This window comes from Cervus elaphus, chromosome 21, assembly GCF_910594005.1.
Source record: "Cervus elaphus chromosome 21, mCerEla1.1, whole genome shotgun sequence".
In the NCBI taxonomy this organism is placed as follows: domain Eukaryota; kingdom Metazoa; phylum Chordata; class Mammalia; order Artiodactyla; family Cervidae; genus Cervus; species Cervus elaphus.
The window spans coordinates 67,404,948-67,427,176 of record NC_057835.1 but is presented as its reverse complement, the minus strand read 5'-3'; the positions used below and the strand labels follow the sequence as shown (position 1 = coordinate 67,427,176).

The 22,229-nt window shown below is 43.3% G+C and overlaps 2 protein-coding genes across 3 annotated transcripts in view; one reads left to right on the top strand and one right to left on the bottom strand.

Moving 5' to 3' along the window:
- The first annotated feature begins 2,749 nt into the window (after positions 1-2,749).
- Positions 2,750-22,229, top strand: part of ERICH5 (glutamate rich 5) — a 24,277-nt gene continuing 4,797 nt past the window's right edge. For both annotated transcript variants that reach the window (XM_043879360.1, XM_043879359.1), the window contains exon 1: positions 2,750-3,308. In XM_043879360.1, the coding sequence (XP_043735295.1) occupies positions 3,251-3,308 (58 nt within the window). In that variant the 5' untranslated portion in view covers positions 2,750-3,250. The remainder of the gene's footprint in view (positions 3,309-22,229) is intronic.
- RIDA (reactive intermediate imine deaminase A homolog) overlaps positions 17,544-22,229 on the bottom strand; it is a 24,718-nt gene continuing 20,032 nt past the window's right edge. The window contains exon 5 of the mRNA XM_043879369.1: positions 17,544-18,615. Coding sequence (XP_043735304.1) covers positions 18,575-18,615 — 41 coding nt within the window. The 3' untranslated portion in view covers positions 17,544-18,574. The remainder of the gene's footprint in view (positions 18,616-22,229) is intronic.

Sequence of the window (22,229 nt, the reverse complement as noted above, 5' to 3'; positions counted from 1 at the left end):
ATGGTCGGATAGCATCTCCAACTCAATGGACATGAGTTTGGGTAAACTCCGGGAGTTGGTGATAGACAGGGAGGCCTGGCGTGCTGCAGTCTATGGGGTGGCAAAGAGTCGGACACAACTGAGCGACTGAACTGAACTGAAACCCTGGTTTAGCATGAAAGCATTAATATTCAAGTTATGTATTTATGTTTAACTAATCTGTGAGTTATTGCATCTCTCTCTCTCTCTTTTTCTTTGGCTGCAGGGCATATGGGATGTTAGTTCCCTAACCAGGGACTGAGCTCACACCCCTTGCAGTGTAAGTTTGAGACTTAACTAGTGGACCAGCAGGGAAGTCTCCTGCACCTCTTTTTGTGACAGTGGAGTTTTGAAAATTTTCATTATCTAAATAAAATTAAATGTGACTTAAAAAAAAAAAGAATCATCTGAAGTGGGATGAATCATCTGGTCAGCTATGAGCTGACTTGCACCCCTATGCCAAAGTCCTATTTCAACCTAACCCCCACTGTGATTCAATCTGGAGTTAGGGTCTTTAGGAGTTAATTAAGGTTAAATGGGGTCATAAGGTTGGGACCCTAATCTGATCTAACTTAATGAGAAGAGAAAGATCTATCCCCTAACCCCTCTTATGAAGACACAGTGAGAAGACTGCAATCCACAAGATGGAAAGAAAGCGAATAGGCCAGTTATCTTGGTCTTAGACTTCCTAGGTTCCAGAAATGTGAGAAATAAGCATTTGTTTAAACCACCCAGTTTATGGTATTTTGTTATGGCAGCCCAATCTAGTACAGGGCCTTCTGAAAACATTTATATAGCACACAAATATTTCCTAAATCTAGGCCTATTCCACATTCCTCTCCCCTAAACTTCCTGGTACCAATCCTGTAATCATGCTCTTTCCAAGTTTTTGACTTGGAATCCAGCCAAATCATTAGCCATTTTCAAAATACTTCTCTTTCCTTGGGGCACAGTAACCCCAGACAGAAGGTAAGGAGAAGAACCACAGTCCATATTTGTAATGTTGTGAAATGTATTTCCTCATAGATACCCAGTCTCTTCTTCCCTTGAAGGGAGTTGTGAACTGATGGTTCGCATCAGTGGCCAAGGCATCAATGAGGCTTGCACTGCAGAAGGGAGACAGAAATGAAGATGGAGAAAGAGAAAAGAGAGAAGGGACCAGGATGGGGAGGAGAAGGGAAGATGGGAATGAAGGGAGGGAGGAGGGAAAAACCTCTAAACATACGCTAAAGACCATAGCTGTGTACCCCATGACCCATATAGGGAAACACAAGACATTTCAGGCAATCTGAGCATCAAATAAGTAAAGATGATGTTATGGGCTGAATCATGGTTCATATGTTTAAGCCCTAACCCTCCTATATCTTGTAATGTGGCTGTATTTGGAGCTACTGTCTTTAAAGAGGTAATTAAAGCAAAATGATGTCAGTTCAATATGACTAGTATCCTTACAAGATGATTATAAGAAATACAGATTATAAGACACAGAAACAAATGGTTGGAAGACCATGTGAAGGCACTGCCATCTACCAGCCAAGGACACAGGCCTTCAGAAGAAACCAACCCTGCTGATACCTTTAATTCAGACTTCCAGTCTCAGAACTGGGAGGAAATAGATTTCTGTTGTTTAAGGCACACAATCTGATACTTTGTTAAGGCAGCCATAGCAAATTAACACAGATGGTAACATAGCTCATTGAATAATGTAAAAATAAATGAGTATTTATTGCTATAAATAAATGAATAATTAGTGGAGGGAAAGGGAAAATGCTTCCTTAGAGTAGCATAATGAGAAATTAGGAAATTACAAAATTCACCATTTAATAATCATAGTAGTAATTGATCCAAGCAAGACTATTAATGCATGCTAAAAGTAGCAGATAAAAGTTTGATGAGATAAAAGTGAAGTTGCTCAGTCATGTCTGACTCTTAGTGACACCATGGACTGTAGCCTATTAGGCTTCTCCATCTATGGGGTTTTCCAGGCAAGAATACTGGAGTGGGGTGCCATTTCCTTCTCCAGGGGATCTTCCCGACCCAGGGGATCAAATCCGGGTCTCCCGCATTGCAGGCAGACGCTTTACCCTCTGAGCCACCAGGGAAGCCCCCCCATACATTACTAAGGGTAACATAGTGACTTTTCAGTGGAGAAACCTGGCAGACACTACCTTAACTAACTGATCAAAGTTAACATCACCAATAATAGGGCACATTGATATTATGGGCTAGTTGACATAATCCACAGACAACATAACAGTATTCCAGTCAAAACTGCATAAACCGAAAACAATCATGAGGAAACATCAGACAAACTGGAACTGAGACACCTACAAAATAAATGTCTTGTTTTCTGGAAAAAAAAAATCAAGGTCATGATAGACAAAGACTGAAAAACTAGTTTGCTTTAGTTCGTTTGAAGCAAACTAAAAACGGGCTCGACAACCAAACGCAAGGTGTGGTGACGGACAGGGGATAGGGAACCCGGCGTGCCGCAGGCCACGGGGTCGCAAGGAGTCCGACAGGACTGAGCGACTGAACAGCAAAGTCCTGGGTGGGACACTTGACCACAGTTGATCAGAGAAAGCGGATTAAATAGTATCTTCTCAACGTTCAACTTCTTCGTGGTAACAGCCCTGAAGTTATGTAAGAAGCCTGTCATCACAAATCCAGTCACCAATCAATAGCCACTGGCCACCATCGCCTCCTCCCCTCCCCAGCTATTTAGGGATGACTCAGACGTGAGCCCTCCCAAGCCCCTTCTCCCAAAACTCAGCATCTTTGTCCCTACTTCCGAGGCAACTTTCCTCTCTGCCTTTACCACCTTCTCCACCTTCGGCCTAGCTGGCTCCTTTCTTGTCTCTGTCCTCTCCTACGTCCCCGCTGTCCCCTCCCCGGCACCTTCTCCCCACCAGCGGCTCGCTTCCCTCTCCAGGTGCGCGCCCTCACCCAGCGGTGCGCGCCCTCCAACGCAGCGGTGCGCGCCCCCAAGCCAGCGGTGCGCGCCTCCCACCCAGTGGTGCGCGCCCCCCAACACAGCGGAGCGCGCCCCCCCGCCAGCGGTGCGCGCCCCCACCCCGCGCTCCGCTGCGCGCTTGCGCCCTGCAAGCGCCGGAGCCGGCCGCTCGGAGTTGAAGGAACTTGTTCATCGTGAGCGTTTCGCGCGGGGTCCCGGCTCAGGGTCCCCAGGCCGGGCGGTGGCCGCGCTCGCCCTCCGGGCGCCCTCCTGCCCGCGATGGGCTGCTCCAGCAGCGCCCTCAACAAGGCCGGCGACGGCAACAGGCTTCGCAGCGGTGAGCAGGGGACCCGGCCCCACCGCCACCCCGCCCGCGCCCTGGGGCTTGGGTGGCTTCGCTTCCCTGGGGTCCGACGGGTGTGACTCGTGCCCACCCCGCCGGGCAGGGGGTGGCTCCTCCCTAAGGATGCGAGTGAGACGCGGAGAGGCGCTGCCGCGGCCCATGGTGCAGCCGTCCCGGTGCAATCCGCCGCCCACGGTGCCTCACGCGCGAGGGAGCCCAGGCGTGGGGAGACCCCGCTGCCCGTGGCCTTAAGTTGGCCTTAAGTCCCTAACGCCGCCAGCCACAGCGCTCTGTTAAACAGATGCAGAATTTCCTGTCCTTCAGTGTACGAGATTTCAGATTACTGTGCAGATGGGCATTTACTCAGCGCACAGGTTCCTGAATTTTTAAAGAGGTCAGATGCACTGTCCTCTATCCTTGACTTAAGTATTTCTTGACGAATACGCGTGTGATGAAAAGTGGTCCTCACTGAAACTTCCATAGAAATGCACCACACGCTTCTACTGTCTCTATACAATAGCCAGGTGCTTGGCTAGGTGCTCAAGATGCAAAAAACCCTACTCCTGGGGTCTGGGATGGGGGTGGGGAGGAAGACGGACATCAAACAAGTTGAACAGGCGATTGCCATAGTTTCTGACAGTGATAAGTGCTGTGAAAAGAATGAAAGATGAATGAACCAGAGAATGGCTGGGTTTTATAGCAGCCTCACTTCTTAGATTTTGACTGGCTGGAGCTTTGAACAAAGCTCTGAAGGTTAAGCACATTCCTTCAAGTTAATTTACAGTCTTCTTCAAAGCTAATTTTCTGAGAAATTCTATACTCTGGTTAATTCCTTTTCACAAGTTTTCTTTTAGCACCTTGTGTTATTCCAATAACATGTCTTTCTGATTTTGTAGCAGGGAGCGCTCAGTCTTTTCAAGAATGCCTTTTCAAAGCTCAGACACTGTGTCTAGTTAGAAATAGGCCGTGTTACAGTCATTTTTGTGGTGTGTGATAATTTATTTTTAATTTCACAGACAACAGAAAGCAATAGCAATGTGGAAGTAGGCCAAATATTTAAAGCCCTGTGTGAAAGTGATTCCAAACCCCTGGTGAACTGACAACAATGTGAAGAGATGGAAAAAATCCATTTCTAATGCTTGCTAACCTTTCTCCTAAAAATGATGAATGCTTCTGTCCCCAAAACCTGCTTTCTGGAGGCCAGGGCAGGGAATAATGTCTTTGATGTTTTATGAAATCAGATGGGTTCTGTTTTTTTGCATTCTGTTCCATGATCAGCCCTTATTGGTTTCAGCATGAAAAACTGATGCTTCAGGAAGATACACTGTATTACTTTGGTTTCTCTTATCCCCCAGCCATGCCCCCAGATATCCTAGGAATTTAAAAGGCAGAGCACTAAATCATCATTGTAGATTTTTTAACTGATAAAAACTTGTAGGGAATGTTACTCTTGGGGAGGGGCAAAATGTTCAGTGACTGGAAGGGTTTTTTAATCCTCTTAGAAAATAATGAATAACCTTGTTTTAATAAACATTTTATCACCAATATAAATAACTATCCACATGAGTCACACTGTTTCATTTTTTTTTATTCATGCTTTCATTGCACTTCTGAGTTTTCATGGATGTTGTTCTGAAAGAAATGTTAAAACAATTGACAACCAGCTTTTGTGCATAGAAAATTAATTAATAAATTGCTTGATGCACGTATTGAATCAATCAACAGGTGTATTTTGCATCTGATCCTCAGACAGTATTCCTTTGTAATTGGATACTATTGTATGTTCATCAACTTTTCAACTCCATGGAGTTGGAGGCCCCATAAATAATTCATTCCTGTTTCTGTAGCTCAAAACTTCTTTAAATTCTGTATACAACCTGAAGCCTGTGCGTATATGCTTTTAGATTAAAACAGTCCAAGTTTATTAAATGTCTGGCACATGCGTTTATTCACTGTACCCCCAGTGCTTAAGAATGCTTAGCACATGATTGTTGAATGATTACATTTAATCCTTATAGCAATGCTTTGACTAAGTTTTATGATTGTTCCCATTTTACAGAGAAGAGTAATTTGCCCAACTTGTGGGGCTCCTTGAGAGTCAGAGCTGAGCTTTGAACTCAGGTGCTCTCATTCCATAATTTGACTTATTATCTGTTCTTTTCCTCCTTAAATCTGTTTGTGACAACTTGATTTAAACCTCTTTTTGTCTCACGTTATTCTGGATCCCCATTAGGTGTATGGTCATTCACTGTGCAAACAACAAAAGAAACACATGAAAGTATAATCGAGTTTCTACTATGTAAATTTAATATTATAATAGAGTTTATTATAATCCCTAAATGAAATATGTAATAAATATAATATTCACCTAGTATACTAGCATGAGTAAAATATTTATTTATCCTTAAATAAGAATCAGTGAAATATGAAGTTATATTTGCTTCCAGGTTTAAAGTAGGAATATTTGGAGGACATGTAGCCTTAGAGGTATTTTCAGCAGCTACATTGATATAGAGAAGTTTCCAGTGGCCTCCCATAGAGATACAGATAATCTTCATATCATAAGAGATTCTTTTAAAATTCATAATTTTATGAGTTAAAGCTGGGTGGGTGTGTTAGTCTCTCAGTCACGTCTGACTCCTTGCGACCCCATGGACTCTAGCCCACCAGGCTCCTCTGTCCATGGAATTCGCCAGGCAAGAATACTGGAGTGGGTAGCCATTGCCTTCTCCAGGGGGATCTTCCTGACCCAGGGTTTGAACCTGGGTCTCCTACATTGCAGGACATTCTTTTTTTTTTTTTTTTTTAGGACATTCTTTACTGTCCCAGCCACTAGGGAAGCCACCGTGAGTTAAAGCTAAAACATCAAATCGGCTGCAGACTGGATCTGTGTTTGGATGGTTCTCCTTAACAATTTTCTGTAACTGGTTTAAGAACTATTATATATAAGGTAGTATTAACCTGGAAGCAGAAGAATCATTAAATAATGGGTTGGACTAGGTTACCTCCGAGATCTCTTACAGCTCGAAAATTCTGTCACACTAAAATATGGAGGCACGTATTTTCTGGGCTCCAATGAATCAGATAGTTACTGCTGGTTAGGTAGCTGTTAGGCTGAATAGGAATAACCCATTCTGTTGATCACATGGAGATGTTTGCTGTGATGCGTGAGACACCGAATCCCCCTGAGCTGCTTTTCATCACCCCCAAAGAAGACTCACTAGGAAAAGAGATGGTTGGGGGTGGGGAGGGAACGGGGTTGGAGGGGCAGTGTGGAGACTGGCTCTGATGTAAATAATTACCCAGTGCTACTCAAAGTGCAGAACACTACTACTACTTACGTGGTAGTCATCACACATAGACTTTTACTGAATGCCCTGAAATGGGTGAGGAAAGAGGCTTTTCTTTCCGAAAGGACAACTAGACAGATTGAGTTTGGAATTTCTTGTGTTCATGGAAGCATGTTCACATATTAGAACAATTTTGTTCTCTTCAGTGCCCCCGGAGCTGATGAATCTGAACACAAAGATTTTGATGACTTCACAGGCGTTAATAGAACTCAAAAGTTTCCAGGCCTTTGGCATAGAACCTTCCTCCCCATGCCAGCCCCCTGCTTCTCGGTGTGGTTACTGTCCCACTCTTTCCTGATAAAAATGCCACCCATTTCTTGCAGACTTCTTCCAGAGGTTTTATAGCTTAAACACCAATGCTGCTGCTGCTGCTGCTAAGTCGCTTCAGTTGTGTCCAACTCTGTGTGACCCCATAGACGGCAGCCCACCAGGCTCCTCTATCCTTGGGATTCTCCAGGCAAGAATACTGGAGTGGGTTGCCATTTCCTTCTCTAATGCATGCATGCATGCTAAGTCGCTTCAGTCAAGTCTGACTCTGTGCAACCCTGTGGACAGCAGCCCACCAGGCTCCTCTGTCCACAGGATTCTCTAGGCAAGAGTACTGGAGTGGGTTGCCATTTCCTTCTCCAAAACAGCAATGTGGACAGAGTAAATAGATGGTAATTATTGACAAATTCATTGCTAGTTTCACGTGTACATTTCCACTGACAGCTGTAATCGTGTGTTTGTTCTTCTCTGAACTCTCACTAGCTGCTTGGAGTCCACTGCCTAGATAATAAATAGGATGAGGCTTGAATTTCAGTTATGTGAATTGACCTTTGTGTAGCAGAAATACCTTTAGTTATCAACCAATATTTTCACACAGTGATATTTCAGTCCTGAATACTTCTCCTTTGTAATTGAAGAACAAAACTCATTAACGTTAAAGTATTAGAGACTTTTCTTGCATACGAGTATTATATAAATTGGATTTCTTTGGTTCAAGTGCAGAGTCTCTGGACCAAGTCTTGTATGTCTTTGTGTTGCCTCTAGAGCTTAACATAGCATGCTTGGTAAGTCATTGGTTGGGCCTGATTACATACAGCTAATTGTAATGGAATATTCATAAAACTGAAAACATTTGAAAAACGCACACAGTGAAAAGTCCACCTCCCGCCCCAGCCTCACCATCTGCTCAGTACAATCACATCTATGGATAAAAATTTTTATTAGGGTTTTTTAAATATATTCTTCCGAAGTTTCTTTATACATTACAAATATTATTTCTCTCTGCCATCTTTATTCATAAAATGTGGTGTATGATACCCACTATTCTTCACTTAATTTCTTCCACCTAAAAGTATGGAGCTCTTTCTATAATCTCTCTGTAATATAGAGAACTTCTTTCTCCTTTTTTACCCTTGGTTAAGAATCCACTGTGTAATTTGTTTAACCAAACCCCCAGTGAGGGACATTTGATTTGTTTCCAGCAAATGAGGCTGCAGTGAATTCCTTTACACATACATCATTTTGAAAGTGCACACGCATAACTGTAAGACCATTTCCCAAAATTGGCATTACTGGGTCAAAGGGCATGCACATTTATAATTTTGAGAGCTAACTACCTAAATGTCTTCATAAGGGTTGTACCAAATGACACTCTCATCACCAACACATCTTTTTCTAAAATTGAAGGCTTTTGACATTTAGTACAGTTGCATCAAAACATGGGCATGGAGCAGAAATCAGGACACGAGGTAGGAGCACCCACTTGGTTCCAGATGCTTTAGCCTGTATTCTCATGTAATCCTCATAAGAACCTCAGTTTCACCAAATTCGGCTACAAAATTGCAGTCTAGCGAGGATAAGTAACTTGCCCAAGGTCTCAGAGCTAGTGAATGATGGATCTTGTTCTTTTCACAAACTCCAGTCCCATCTGGGTCCAGTCCCGGTTCTGCTAGAACTCATCATGTGGCCGTCAACATAGAAGTCATGCAGTCCACATCTGCTGGATGCCTGGATGGACTGACAGAGATGGGGACTCAGGGAGATGAGAGTGCTACTGAGAAAAGCAGAGGGAGGGAAGTCATCAAGACCCGCAGAATAACAGACTGGAAGGTAACGTTGGTCCAGCTGGACTTGAGAAGACAGGGTCAGATTGTGAAGGGACTCCTAGGTCATGTAGAAAAAGACCAACACAGCAAAACAAAGCTTTCTTGTGTTCTCTGAAATCATGATTCTGCAGGGTTGCCACATGTGCCAGTTCACGTGTATAGTTTCACTTTTGTGTTAATGTTTTACAACAAGTTTAAAATAAAAACCTAGTACTTGAAAGGCTCACCAAAACTGATAAATAAAACATTGAACTTGGCCAGGATTTGAATCCCAGTGTATATAAATGTAGGTAGCCCAGGTATTGATTTTGTTTTTTTAAAGCGAAATATCCGAATGTAACTCTCCAATTGAGTGTTAATGTCAGGAAAGTACCATGAGGCTTCAGAAGCTTCCTTACTTCCCCAGAGCTGTTACTGTTCACATTGCTTAAACCCTTCCTTGGGAATTGCCCTCTGGCCCTAGATTTGATTCTTTTGTGTATATTCTGGGGTGTCAGAGCTGTATCTTTTAAGGATGAAGATTGGAAGGAAAGCCCCCCCCCCAAACCTAAATAAAAAAACCTCACATCATTTTAAATAGCTAAAATGCCATGGGCATTACACTTTATGAAAGTGGGTGAAATAAGCCAGGTAATGCTAGCGTGCTCAGAAACAAGGGTGGGCATGGGAGATGGAGAAAAGGGCAGTCAGTGCCATGGGGTCAGGTTCAGCTGACACCATTTTCTTCCCCATGGAAGGGGTCATCCATGGAGCCCCACGGGGCTCTAGGGTCCTCGGGGTGACCGGGCCGGACTGATGAGGTGCTGACTGTATGCTGACAACCCGGGAGGTATGACCCTCTTTTCTTAGATGTCACACTCAACCGTCCTTGCAGCCTCTCCTCCAGCTTGGTTTTTCAAATAAGACAAAAGGCCCCGCCTGAGGCCTGATAACACGCTCTTTATTCATACCAAATACTTATTGACTTCCAAATCTGTATGATTTTACTTGCTTTGAGACCATCAGATTGTATTAGGTCTGTTTAGATAAGTTCAGTTGAGTCGCTCAGTCGTGTCCAACACTTTGCGACCCCATGAACTGCGGCATGCCAGGCCTCCCTGTCCATCACCAACCCCCGGAGTTTACTCAAACTCATGTCCATTGAGTCAGTGATGCCGTCCAACTATCTCATCCACTGTCGACCCCTTCTCCTCATGCCTTCAATCTTTCCCAGCATCAGAGTCTTTTCACATGAGTCAGTTCTTCGCATCAGGTGGCCAAAGTATTGGAGTTTCAGCTTCAGCATCAGTCCTTCCAATGAATATTCAGGGCTGATTTCCTTTAGAATGGACTGGTTGGATCTCCTTGCAGTCTAAGGGACTCTCAAGAGTCTTCTCCAACACCACAGTTCAAAAGCATCAATTCTTCAGCACCCAGCTTTCTTTGTAGTCCAACTGACACATCCATACATGACTATTTGGATAAAAGACATGTCCAAATGAACATTAAGTAGGAAAGTCAAGATATAAAAAGATGTAAGAGGCATCATGCCACGTCTGCCCTATCTATCTACTTTCCGGGTCACCAGAAGTCAAATTTCATTCACATACTATTTACTCTGTGGCCATGCCAGTATAATTCAGAGTGGACATCAGAATAGCACCAGTTATCATCATCTAAGACAGATAAGTACAAAATGAACTTGACTTCGTAGGCTAAGGATTGAAATGACTCCCTGTCAAGAAGCTGCTCAACAAGCCTCTTCTGTGCCCAGAGCTGTCTGCCTCGGCCAGCTCCTCTGTGGCTGCTCCAGGTCCCCCCATGCCAGGCGCCTGGGAGGCCAGTGATAGACCTGCCTCTCGTCCACTGAAAGAGAGGCTATCTGCTTCCTTCCCTTACAGGCATAAGGATGTACCATCAAATCAAGTATTTATTTTTTTTTGTCTATCAATTAATTTTCTGCTCCCTTCACCAGGACACTCATTTCAAGGACATGTTTTACAAGCCTGTGATGTATTTGTCTTCATATTCAGTGAAAAAGCCCTTTCTGCTCTCCCCAACAAGCAGCTTTTCTTTCAAACGTAGTCCTAAAGGGCCCTGCAGGATGAGAGAGTTCCATTCGTTGCAGATCACCTTGCTTCCTCTACCTTCTCAGCCTCGCCTGGCTAGGGCTGCTCTGGTCTGTCTTTGGTGATTGAAATATATATTTGCCCCTGTGTTGTGTGTGTGAGCGCTTCCCAGCCTGTGAGCCTGGGATCCAGGGTGCCAGCCTCGCTCCCAGGCTCTCGGGCCGCAGGGCGGGGTCCAGATGGCCCGAACCTCTCAGTGTAGCCTCCTCCACTCCTCTGAGTGCGGCACAAACACCATATTCCGTGTGTGCCGTGACATCAAAGAGGTGGGAAGCCCTGGGCTAGGCGTTCCAACTGCTCTGTCAATTTGACTGGTAGTTTTTCTTCCCGAGAGAGAGCACCTGCCTTCGCCCTCCCAGTGAGGACCTGTTGTGAGGACCCCAGTCGCTCTCCTCGCTTCCTTCTCTCTGTCATTGCTAATGATAAGGAACTTTTTCCCCCTACTTATTCTTACCTTTTTCATTTCCCTAAAACTGATAGGAACCACATAATTTTCTTTTGGCTAATTTCCTTTTCCTTTGTTTACCCTGGAGTAGCCCCTACAGACTAGATAGTTATGAGAGGCTGTGATCACCTTTGGGGGCTTCCCCGAGAGCTCAGTTGGTAAAGAATCCACCTGCAATGCAGGAGACCCTGGTTTGATTCCTAGGTGGGGAAGATCTCCTGGAGAAGGGATAGGCTACCCACTCCAGTATTCTTGGGCTTCCCTGGTGGCTCAGCTGGTAAAGAATCCGCCTGCATTGTGGGAGACCTGGGTTCGATCCCTGGGTAGGGAAGATCCCCTGGAGATGGGAAAGGCTACCCACTCCAGTATTCTGATCTGGAGAATTCCATGGACTATACCCATGGGGTCACAAAGAGTAGGATATGACTGAGCGACGTGTGTGTGTGTGTGTGTGTGTGTGTGTGTGAGAAAGAGGTTTAGAGTGGAGGGCACACGTGAGAGAGAAAATTTCAGCATGCTAAGAGTATAGAGTTCCAATTTAAAATGTGGGTCTGAAGTGAGACTGGGTTCAAATCTGGTTCAGGGGGTCATTTATTTGTTGTATGACACTGGGCCACTCAACCTGTTTATGCCTCAGTGATGTCATCTGTAAAATGGGATTAACAGTTAGTTCCTATTTCCTCATTTGTTCTGAGGAATAAATGAGTTAATATGTATAATATACCTGGAATATAGTCTAAGTATTGCCTATAGCATGGGTTGGCAAAGTGGCCTGTTGGCCAAACCAGCCCACCACCTGTTCTTATTTTAATACCTATGTTTAAAAATTTATTTAGCTGCACCAGGTCTTGGTTGCAGCATGTGGGAGCTAGTTCCCGGACCAGGGATCAAAACTAGGCCCCCTGCATTGGGAGTGCAGAGTCTTAGCCACTGGACCAAGAGGGAAGTTCCCCCACCACCTTTTTTTGTAAATAAAGTTTTTTTGGAACACAGACATGCCCATTCATTTGTCTAAGGCTGCTTTCTCACTGTGATGACAGATGACTGAGTTGGGTAGTTGCAATAATGATGCTTGTGGCTCAGTGGTAAAGAATCTGCCTGCAGTGCAGGAGCTGCTGGAGCCTTGGGTTTGATCCCTGCGAGGGGAGGATCCCCTGGAGGAAGGCATGGCAGCCCACTCCAGTATTCTTGCCTGGAGAATCCCATGGACAGAGGAGCCTGTTGGACTACAGTCCATAGGGTCTCAAAGAGTTGAACACAACTGAAGTGACTTAGCACACACACATGCAAATAATGACCCCATGCCTGGCAAAGTTGAAAATATTTGCTCTTTGTTCCTTTATAGAAAAAAAGTTCTGACCCCTGGCTTGGAATATTGTCTAATAAGTCCTTAGTAAAGATGATCTCTCATTATGTCAATTTTAGTAAATCTCAATTTTCCTTTATTGCTTTTCCTAGATGACAATTTGATTTTTTTCCCCCTCAAGATCAAGTTATAGATCTCTAAATTTTTTGAGTTCCTGACCTTTTTTTCCTTTCTGATAAATTTCTTAAAGGAATGTGTCAAAAATATTGTTAATAATAGCATTAATGGTACCAAAATATTCAAAAATCATAAAAATGGTTATGCAAATGGCCGAAGTTTTATGAAACAGTTTTTCTAAGGCTTCTAGAGCTTATTTTACTTGCTTTTGTATTTTGCTACTGCAATTTTTAAAAAATAGACAATTTTAGAATAGTTTTAGATTTACAGGAAAATTACGAAGATAGTATAGAAAGTTCCACCTCTACTTCACCCTATTATTATCATCTTACAGTAGTAGGGTGGCTTTGTCACAAACAATGAACCAAGCTTGATACATTATTATCAACCAAAGTCTATACTTTATTTGAGCTTTCCTGGTGGTTCTGATGTTAAAGAATCTGCCTGCAATGTAGGAGACCCGAGTTTAATCCTTGGGTTGAGAAGATCCCTGGAGAAGGGAATGGCTACCCACTCCAGTATTCTTGCCTGAAAAATCCCATGGACAGAGGAGCTTGGTGGGCTACAGTCAGTGAGGTCTCAAAGAGTCGTACATGACTGAGTGAATAAGCACGCATACATACTTTTAGATTTCCTTAGTCTTTCTCTCATGTCCTATTTCTGTTCTAGGTTCCATCCCCTGCATTGCATTTGGTTGTCATGGTCATGTCTCCTTATACTACTCTTTTTTTATTTTTTCCATTTATTTTTATTAGTTGGAGGCTAATTACTTTACAATATTGTATCCTTACACTCCTCTTGACTGTGACATTTTCTCAGGCGTTTTGATGACCTTGACAATTTTGAGGAGGTTTGGTCAGCTTCTTTTAGATTGTCCCTCAGTTGATACTTGTCTGATGTTTTTCTTATCATAAACTGGGATTATGGGTTTGGGGGAGGAAAAGAGCAGAGGTACAGGACCCTTCTCATCACATCATATCAAGGGTATGTGTTCTCAACATGACTAACCACTGCTTCCTAAATTTCTCTGATACTCTTTTTGGGGACTCTGAGCCTTGAAGAGGTGGAGAGTAGATGTTTGTTTTATACTCAAATCTTATTGAAATCTTCCAGTTTAATTATTTCTATGATTCTTGTTTCAACCTGCTTCTTCCTAGGTCCAAGCATCTTTAATGCTCTGTTTAAAAAGAGAAGCTCATTCAATTCAGGTTTCAAGTGTCTGGTCCAGAAGCCTCAAAGTACCTAGGCCGGAGAGAGGAAGACTTCTGCTCTTTTACAAGTGACTCTTAATTCTGGGAAACAAAGCCCCTCAGTTCCCTTAATATGATCATTACTGACCATGGCAGCAAAGTCATCTGAATAGCACGTGGATCCCTAACCCGAGATCTCTAATCCAAGAGACTAGTAGCAGCAGTCAGTTGAAGGCCTGGGCTCACAGTCCTGCTTGGTCTGCCCCTGCTCTTTCTAGAACTGGACACTCTAAGGGTGTGCTAACCACCCAGACTTGAGGTCCAGATGTCTGAGGTAATTGACTGCTCTGTTGCAAAATTTAAGCATTCCATCCCAGCCAGGACTCACTAACTGAATACTTCCTTCCTGAGCGCAGGCCCCTGCTCTTGGCCACTGATGCCTTTGTACATCACAGGTAGACACCCTGATGGAGTCAGACATGGACTCAGTGGCCGAGCTGGGAGAATGGCCACCACTGTGAGCGTCAGTGGAGCCCCTTGGTCACTGCCCTTAGAGGGCAAGGCATAGCAAGTGTAAACCTTCATTTCAGATGAGAAATTAGAAGACCTCTCTGTCCTGACCTAGCTGAGATGGAGGCTTAGCAAACCCACCCAGTTCTGTGGTGTGAGGAAGCTTGAGAAAAGTCTTGCTCCCTGGTGTGGAGCTCACTTAGACCAGCTCTGGCCCTTGCTTCACTGCTGATTTAACATACTCATCTCATCTCTTGTGCTGCCCATGACATGCTAGCGTGAGGACAGAGACCAGGCCCGATGTCTGAAGGTGGGCAGCAGTGCCAGTGGATCTGGGGTAGGGTCTCTGGGTCAGCACTAAAACAAAACCCCAGAACCTCCCAGGAAATACTGATGGTACAGGTTCTGGGGCCATGGTTTGCCTGAAAGCATGTAAATCTTCAAGGTAGAATCCCACTTCCTTGGGCTTACATCCGAGACTCTGCTGCCTCTAACTGGGTGCCCTTCCTAGATAAAGGTTCTTAGTCTTTAGGTGTCATATTTCCTCTGCTCTATAATGGAGATAATAATGACTTACTCTGTGGAGTTGCTGAGAAGGTTGAATGAGATGATCCCTATAAAACTCTAGGCACAGTGCCTCAGTAAATGTTAGCCACTGTGGTTCCTAGCGAAGCATCATGGGTGTGACCCGTTTCGGTTGTCAAGGGTCACGCTGTGTGAATATCAGAGAGATAATCTTCACTTTATCTCTCTTCTTCCTTGTTCATTGAGATGTCTTTGATTTTGTAGACTGCATTTCTGCCCAAACATTGGATCCCCATGTGCCGGTAATGACCGTCAATCAATGAAACTTGCCTTTTTGAATACAACTACTGTTGATATTTTTTAATGTGATGTTTAATGCAATACCTTATTTGAAATCAGAGTTTATCTTATAGGAGTCTAGAGGAAATCAAAGACAATGAAACTGGAAAGTCGTACCTGAAGGAGGTGACTATTCGTCGTGGCTTGAGGACTGGCTCTGCAGCTCTTAAATGTCAGCCTTTCCCCTAGGCGGAAACCCCGTCTCCATGTGTACTTATCAAATATTCCAGTAGTATCTTTCCAACTGCATGTTCTTGTCTCTCTGTACTTAAATTTCAAAATGAGATTTACCTTCAGACTTTAATGCATTTACCTTGTGATGTCAAAACTAATTTTTCATATGCCAATTTAGGTAGTACTACTAAAAAATGAAGAGTGGTTTGTCTGACTTTTATTTGCCCTCTGTAGGGTTTTTTGGCTAATGGTTTCATACTCCAGTTACATGGGATATTGCGTTAGTTTACCTCTCTTCAAAATGAGTGCATTTAAAAAATTATTTATTTATTTATTGTCTGTGCTAGATCTTAGTTGTGGCACACAGGATCTTCAATCTTCATTGCCGCATGCAGGATCTTTAGTTACGGCATGTGGGATCTTTAGTTACGGCATGTGGGATCTTTAGTTTCTGCATGTAAACTCTTAGTTGTGGCATGTGGGATCTAGTTCCCTGACCAGGGATGGAACCTCGGCCCCCTGCAGTGGGAGCACTGATTCTCAGCTACTGGACCACCAGGGAAGTCCCAAAATGAATGCCTTTTAAAATGTCTATTGACTGATAGAACACACCCTTGGGGATTAGCATTTGTGCCATGACACACAGGGCCAGTATCTTTACATACTTTGATGAGGGAAAAGAGCAGAAGCATGTAGTATAGCCCCACTGTTAGCTCCACAAGAATTTGTTGGATGGATGGATAAATGATGGAGTGGAATCAAGGAGAAAGCAAAGAAAGAACATGAGAAGTCGAGTTGGACTCTTCCTTTAGAGTGGATTCATGCTGCATCCCTGGTTCCCAAAACTCAGAAGCTACCAGAACCTAGAAATGGTGGCAGCAAGGGAAAATACGAGGATCCCCCTGTTCACTGATTCTCTAGAAAACTCAGCAGACCATCCAGTGAGATCTTTGGGATGGTTGATACCTTCTAGCAATGGAATAGGAAATACTGACCTCAAGTTTTTCTCCTTGCTGGGTAGAAACTTCATTTTTGATTAGAGTAATGAACGGAGTAGAAAAGCTTCCACCATAATGTGAATTTCAGGTATGTTAGCTCTGGTTCTAATCCCTTCTGTAATGTTGCCTAGTATTTAATTTCTTTGTGTGCCTATCACAACGGAGCTTGCAACAAGGGTTCTGTTAGTTCAGCTGTCACAACAAATTTGTGCATGGATCAACTTACAACAGAATCAAGAGAGATAATGAGCACCAAAGAATTACGCCCAGAGCAGTGTATGATTTGATAAAATGTAGGGTTCAGAAAACAGACATATCCTTAAACAACTTTGGATGTGGAAACAATGCATCTGTCCACAATATTTATTACATAATAATACAGATCAGGCATAGAATGTCTCCTGCTTGTGAACAAAAGATGTAGAACCTTCTACCTCCAGGAGGTATATTAGAGATTCACAAAACCATGTGGACGGAGCATGGAGATCCTTACATAAGAGATTGTGCCCAGGTACCAAGTTGTGCTTAATAAGGGAATGGATATTATTTGAATTTCCCTGCAGACAGGGAGGTCTAGGATGACAAGGACCAGGTCTTCCTTGTTAACTGCTGTAGCCCTTGTGCATAGCCCAGGGCTGGCATATAGTAGGCACTTCAATAAATGAAATCAAAGCCAGCAAACAGAATGAAGTATATTTATTTATATAGCTCAGTTGGTAAAGAATCCACCTACAATGCAGGAGACTCCGGTTCGATTCCTGGGTCGGGAAGATCCGCTGGAGAAGGGATAGGCTACCCACTCTAGTATTCTTGGGCTTCCCTTGTGGCTCAGCTGGTAAAGAATCCACCTGCAATGTGGGAGACCTGGGTTTGATCCCTGGGTTGGGAAGATCCCCTGAAGAAGGGAAAGGCTACCCACTCCAGTATTCTGGCCTGGAGAATTCCATGGACTGTATGTATAGTCCATGGGGTCTCAAAGAGTCGGACACGACTGAGCGACTAAGCACACACACATTTATATAAAAGCTAACATTGGCCTTTATTGATACCAGTCAAGTCCGGTCAAATCACGGCTGACTCGAATACTACTCCATTATCTGTCAACAATCTGATTTAAAACTTACCATGGTAGCAACAGTATTTTATAGGTCAACAGTGACAGCTTTATAGTGTTTAGGGGACTGTTTATCCGGGCTCTTTAATGTTGCAGTTCATTCTTTCTGTTGCAAAATTATCTTTAATTGATTGACAGGGCCATCAGTAGCTCACAGATGACCTTTATGAAATTAGAAAAAGCTGCCCTTCCCACCCCTGAGGTCTGCACCCTTGCCAGTGCACACAACTGGGGTTCAGGCCTCCCTTGCCCCTTCAGCAGGACACCCCCATGCAGTGAGAAACCTGCAGAGCCATTGGCTTTATCCCCTGTTTACTGAGTACCTTCTTATGTCTCATACCACGTTGGGTAATGACACATATAACCCCTCAGAATTATCAATTATCCTGGCAATCCTGAAAGGCAAAGATCATGTAAGGAAACTGAGACCCGGAGAGTTTGAATTGCATGGTTAAGTAAATGATGGGTGAGGATCACACTCAACAGCAGAACAGTCTGGAACGCCCGGCTCCAGCTGAAGAGGAAGGAGGACGAACAGGTCCAAAACGTGTCCTTTGTCAGCAGCTGGGGATAAAAACCTTCCCAAGGATAAGAAAGGAAGTGCGGTGGTCACCGTTGTCTTTTTTGTGGTGTTCTCTGAGAGATGGTTTGAAACAAGCATTTGTTTTCCAGCCCTTTTCACTTATTTACTCTGATCTTCCGTCCTTTCTGAATGGGCTCAGAGAAAGGTAGTAGGATTAGGATGCATGTAATGACCTTCCTTTTCTTTGTGTCCGCCGGGACCTCTTCCTTGCTGGGGCTGCCGAGTGAAGTGTAATGCTCACGATGGCTGACTTGACTGATGCTCAGGGGGTGCAGTCACTGTGCTGGTGGCTTTCCAGGTGTTAACTCGTGTAATCCTCACGACAGTTCAGCCACCCCTGTTCCCACTCTACAGATGGTGAAACTGAGGCACAAAGAGGCTGAGCAAAGCTAGTAAGTGGAAGAACCAGGATTCAGACCCAGTACATTAAGAGGTGTCCTTTTCAGGGTTATAAGATATCTGTCCTCCCTTTAGAGCAGCTTATGCTCGTCTATCACGTAGGAAAAAGAACTATTGAGTGATTAGTGAGAGGTCATTACCTCCAAAATACATTTATTTCAAAATTCAGGGTACAGTTAATCAACAGGAATCACCAAATGAGGTGTCACTACACTTTCAGCATTTTCTCTAGTTTTCGGTGGTCATTTTGAAAATGTTTTAGCTTTGGGGGGCTACCCCCCAAAGTATTAGAGACAGTGGCTTCTTTTGTAATATTTCTCAGCTTGGTTGACTATTTTCAGATGGCAATATAAGAATATTATATGTCAAGGACATTTTCCTACTTCAGGTCTGCCAGTAAGATTAGGAAAAGTACATAAGGATGAAAATTCATACTGTGACCATGGGCATAAATGTTCTAATTATGGAAGAAATTGATAGATCCTTTGGACACTTAAGACACCATTTGTGGATAAATAAATTTTCACAAAGCATTTGTTTTTTTGAGAAAAAAAACCTTGACTTATCCTGATAGCCCAAGTTCATGTCCATTGAATCGGTGATGCCCTCCAACATCCCATCCTCTGCCTCCCTCTTCTCCTTTTGCCTTCAGTCTTGCCCCGCATCAGGGTCTTTTCCAGTGGGTCGGCTGTTCGGTGCTGTTCAATGGACATGAATTTGGGTAAACTCTGGGAGATGGTGAGGGACAGGGAAGCCTGGTGTGCTGCCGTCCATGGTGTCACAAAGAATAACATGACTTAGCGACTGAACAACAACAAACCTGATAGCACAATATATGTTTCAAAACATGAAGTTGAGTGGCTATGATTTGGGTGTGTCAACACATTTTTTCCCCACAGCTTTCTGCTCTAGAAAAATGATGACATTAGAGTGCACCCACAGCTGGCACTGCTGGTTGAAAGTCATTTGTCTCATTTAACTGACAGTGCTGATCACTGTAATAACTGTTTTCCCAGAAAATATAATTTGGAAGACATTTGTGATTAGTATAATAATACATTTCCTTGTCAGTTCCCTAAGGCAACCATCACCTAAACATCCTTTGTGTGGCATCTAAATGAACTGTCTTGTCACAACGAATTTCTTTATAGACCTGAGAAACCCCTTTTGTTAAGTTGCCTTCTGTGCTGTTAATTTGAAGGCTCCATGCATGATGAGGCCAGAACAGGGGGAGTGAAGGATAGCCCTCCTCCCAGCTTTGTCCCATGGACCCCAGGCCCACAGCCTGTGCCCTGCGTCTCACAAAATCCTTCCTAGACTGTGCTTCTCCAGCTTCATGTCTAATCCTCTCAATGGGGGGATCCACACACATTATCAGAGGTAGGCTGGGAGACTGTTTGATGTGAGTAGATGTATTAAAAAAAGAAACAACTGGCAGTGAGTTGAACTCATGAGAATACATACTAAGGAAGTAAAGAACCATGACAGTTACTAACTCAGGGAAAAACAAAAAATTGAGTAGCTGACTACCTGGCTCAGTTCTTCATTGCAGACATACTTATTATATGTACATATAACTGAATATCTATCTAATCTAAATTACAACATGATTACTATTTTAAATCAATAGTAATGTGCAATTTCTGAATTGAAATGTAATGAGAGAGGGTGAAGGGTGATGGAGGTGGGGGAAAAAGTGTATTTTTCATCGTGGGAATTAATTGAAATAGCCTAACTAAAAAACAAAGGAGTAGCAATTCTCTTAGAAATATAGGTGGGGGGGGGGAATCTCTCTAAAAACAGCTAAAAGAATGAAAATATTTAACCCTAGAGAAGGGGAAATGGGAGAGGAGACTTGAGTCTTAGTTGTATATCTTAACTTACATTAGATAAGCAGATAACTCTTTAAACTATGTACCTGTATAACTTAGGTCAGGGGTAACCTAGGAAAGAAAAGAAGAAAAAATATTTTGGGGGGAAAAAAGGATAGAAGAGAAAATATATCATCTAGAGGCCCATCTTAAAATGCTGGTTTATTTTCTTCAAATATCTCCCTTTCTGTTTTTCTTCAGTTTCTGCCTTCCAATGATCAACACTGTTGTAATAGTACTATATATAAAGTTGATAGCTAACTTACTGAACATTTAATTGCAAAACAGACCTTGTGTTAGTACACATTTTCTGTGCATTATTTTATCTGATAAACCAACTGGAAGTGCTGATTTTTAAGCTTATTATATAATCATTATCTTATTTTAGCATATGGTCGGCATAACCACCCTTTTCATTACACAATAATATTCCATCCAATAGATTATTGATCTTTCTCCTAAATTATTAGACTTTTAAATTGTTTCCCCAATTTTGCTATTCGAAATAATACTGGGCTGATACATTTTCCCCAAAGCATATTCCCAATACTTTTGTTTTTAGGATGAATTTCCAGAAGCAGGATCACTGGGTCACAGGGTGTAAGCATGTTGCCATGCTGCTTTTTTAGACTGTTCAGAGAACATTTCTGCCTTCATTGTTTAATGTCATATGATGCCTCATGCAACTATGACACAGGTGGGAGAAACAGATGCACTGCCATTTTACAGACATTATTACTGGGAACCAAGTTCCCAAGGTTACACAATTGGAGGAAGAGCCAGAAATGCAGGGGAAAAAATGCATTCTACCCAGCTCTCTCTTGAGCTCTCTCCCAAATTGGGCCCTGCTACTTTCTGTCCCAGACATCTCAGTCTTTACATAGTAAGGCTTCTCTGGCATGGGGCCTTTTCCATTCACTGAGGGCCATTCTGCTTTCAGTTCAGTTCAGTTCAGTCACCCAATCGTATCCGACTCTTTGCAACCCCATGGAGTGCAGCACACCAGGCTTCCCTGTCCATCACCAACTCCTGGAGCCTACTCAAACTCATGTCCATTGCGTCGGTGATGCCATCCAACTATCTCATCCTCTGTCATCCCCTTCTCCTACCACCTTCAATCTTTCCCAGCATCAGGGTATTTTCCAATGAGTTGGTTCTTCACATCAGGTGGCCAAAGTATTGGAGTTTTAGCTTCAGCATCAGTCCTTCCAATGAGTATTCAAGACTGATTTCCTTTAGGATTGACTGGTTGGATCTCCTTGCAGTCCAAGGGACTCTCAAGAGTCTTTTCCAACACCACAGTTCAAAAGCATCAATTCTTCAGTGCTCAGTTTTCTTAATAGTCCAACTCTCACATCCATACATGACTACTGGAAAAACCATAGCTTTGACTAGACAGACCTTTGTTGGCAAAGTAATGTCTCTGCTTTTTAATATTCTGTCTTGGTTGGTCCTTCTGCTTTAAGGGGAAGATAAGACCTCTCTAGCAGCCCAAGGGCCACTACTTAGGCTGTGAAATCTACTCAGCCTAAGAAGGAGAAAGGGCAGGACAGAGAAAAGAGCATGAGGAAACAAAATGTACTAACCTGGAATATGGATATGGGGCAGGAGCCACGAGCAGGTGCACAAGGAACAAACAGGGAAAAAGAATGTGATTTTGAAGGATTTCATGTTTAAGACGAGGTATTTGAGCTGAAAACACTAGAGAGACTTGACTTGTGGTGTGTTAGGGG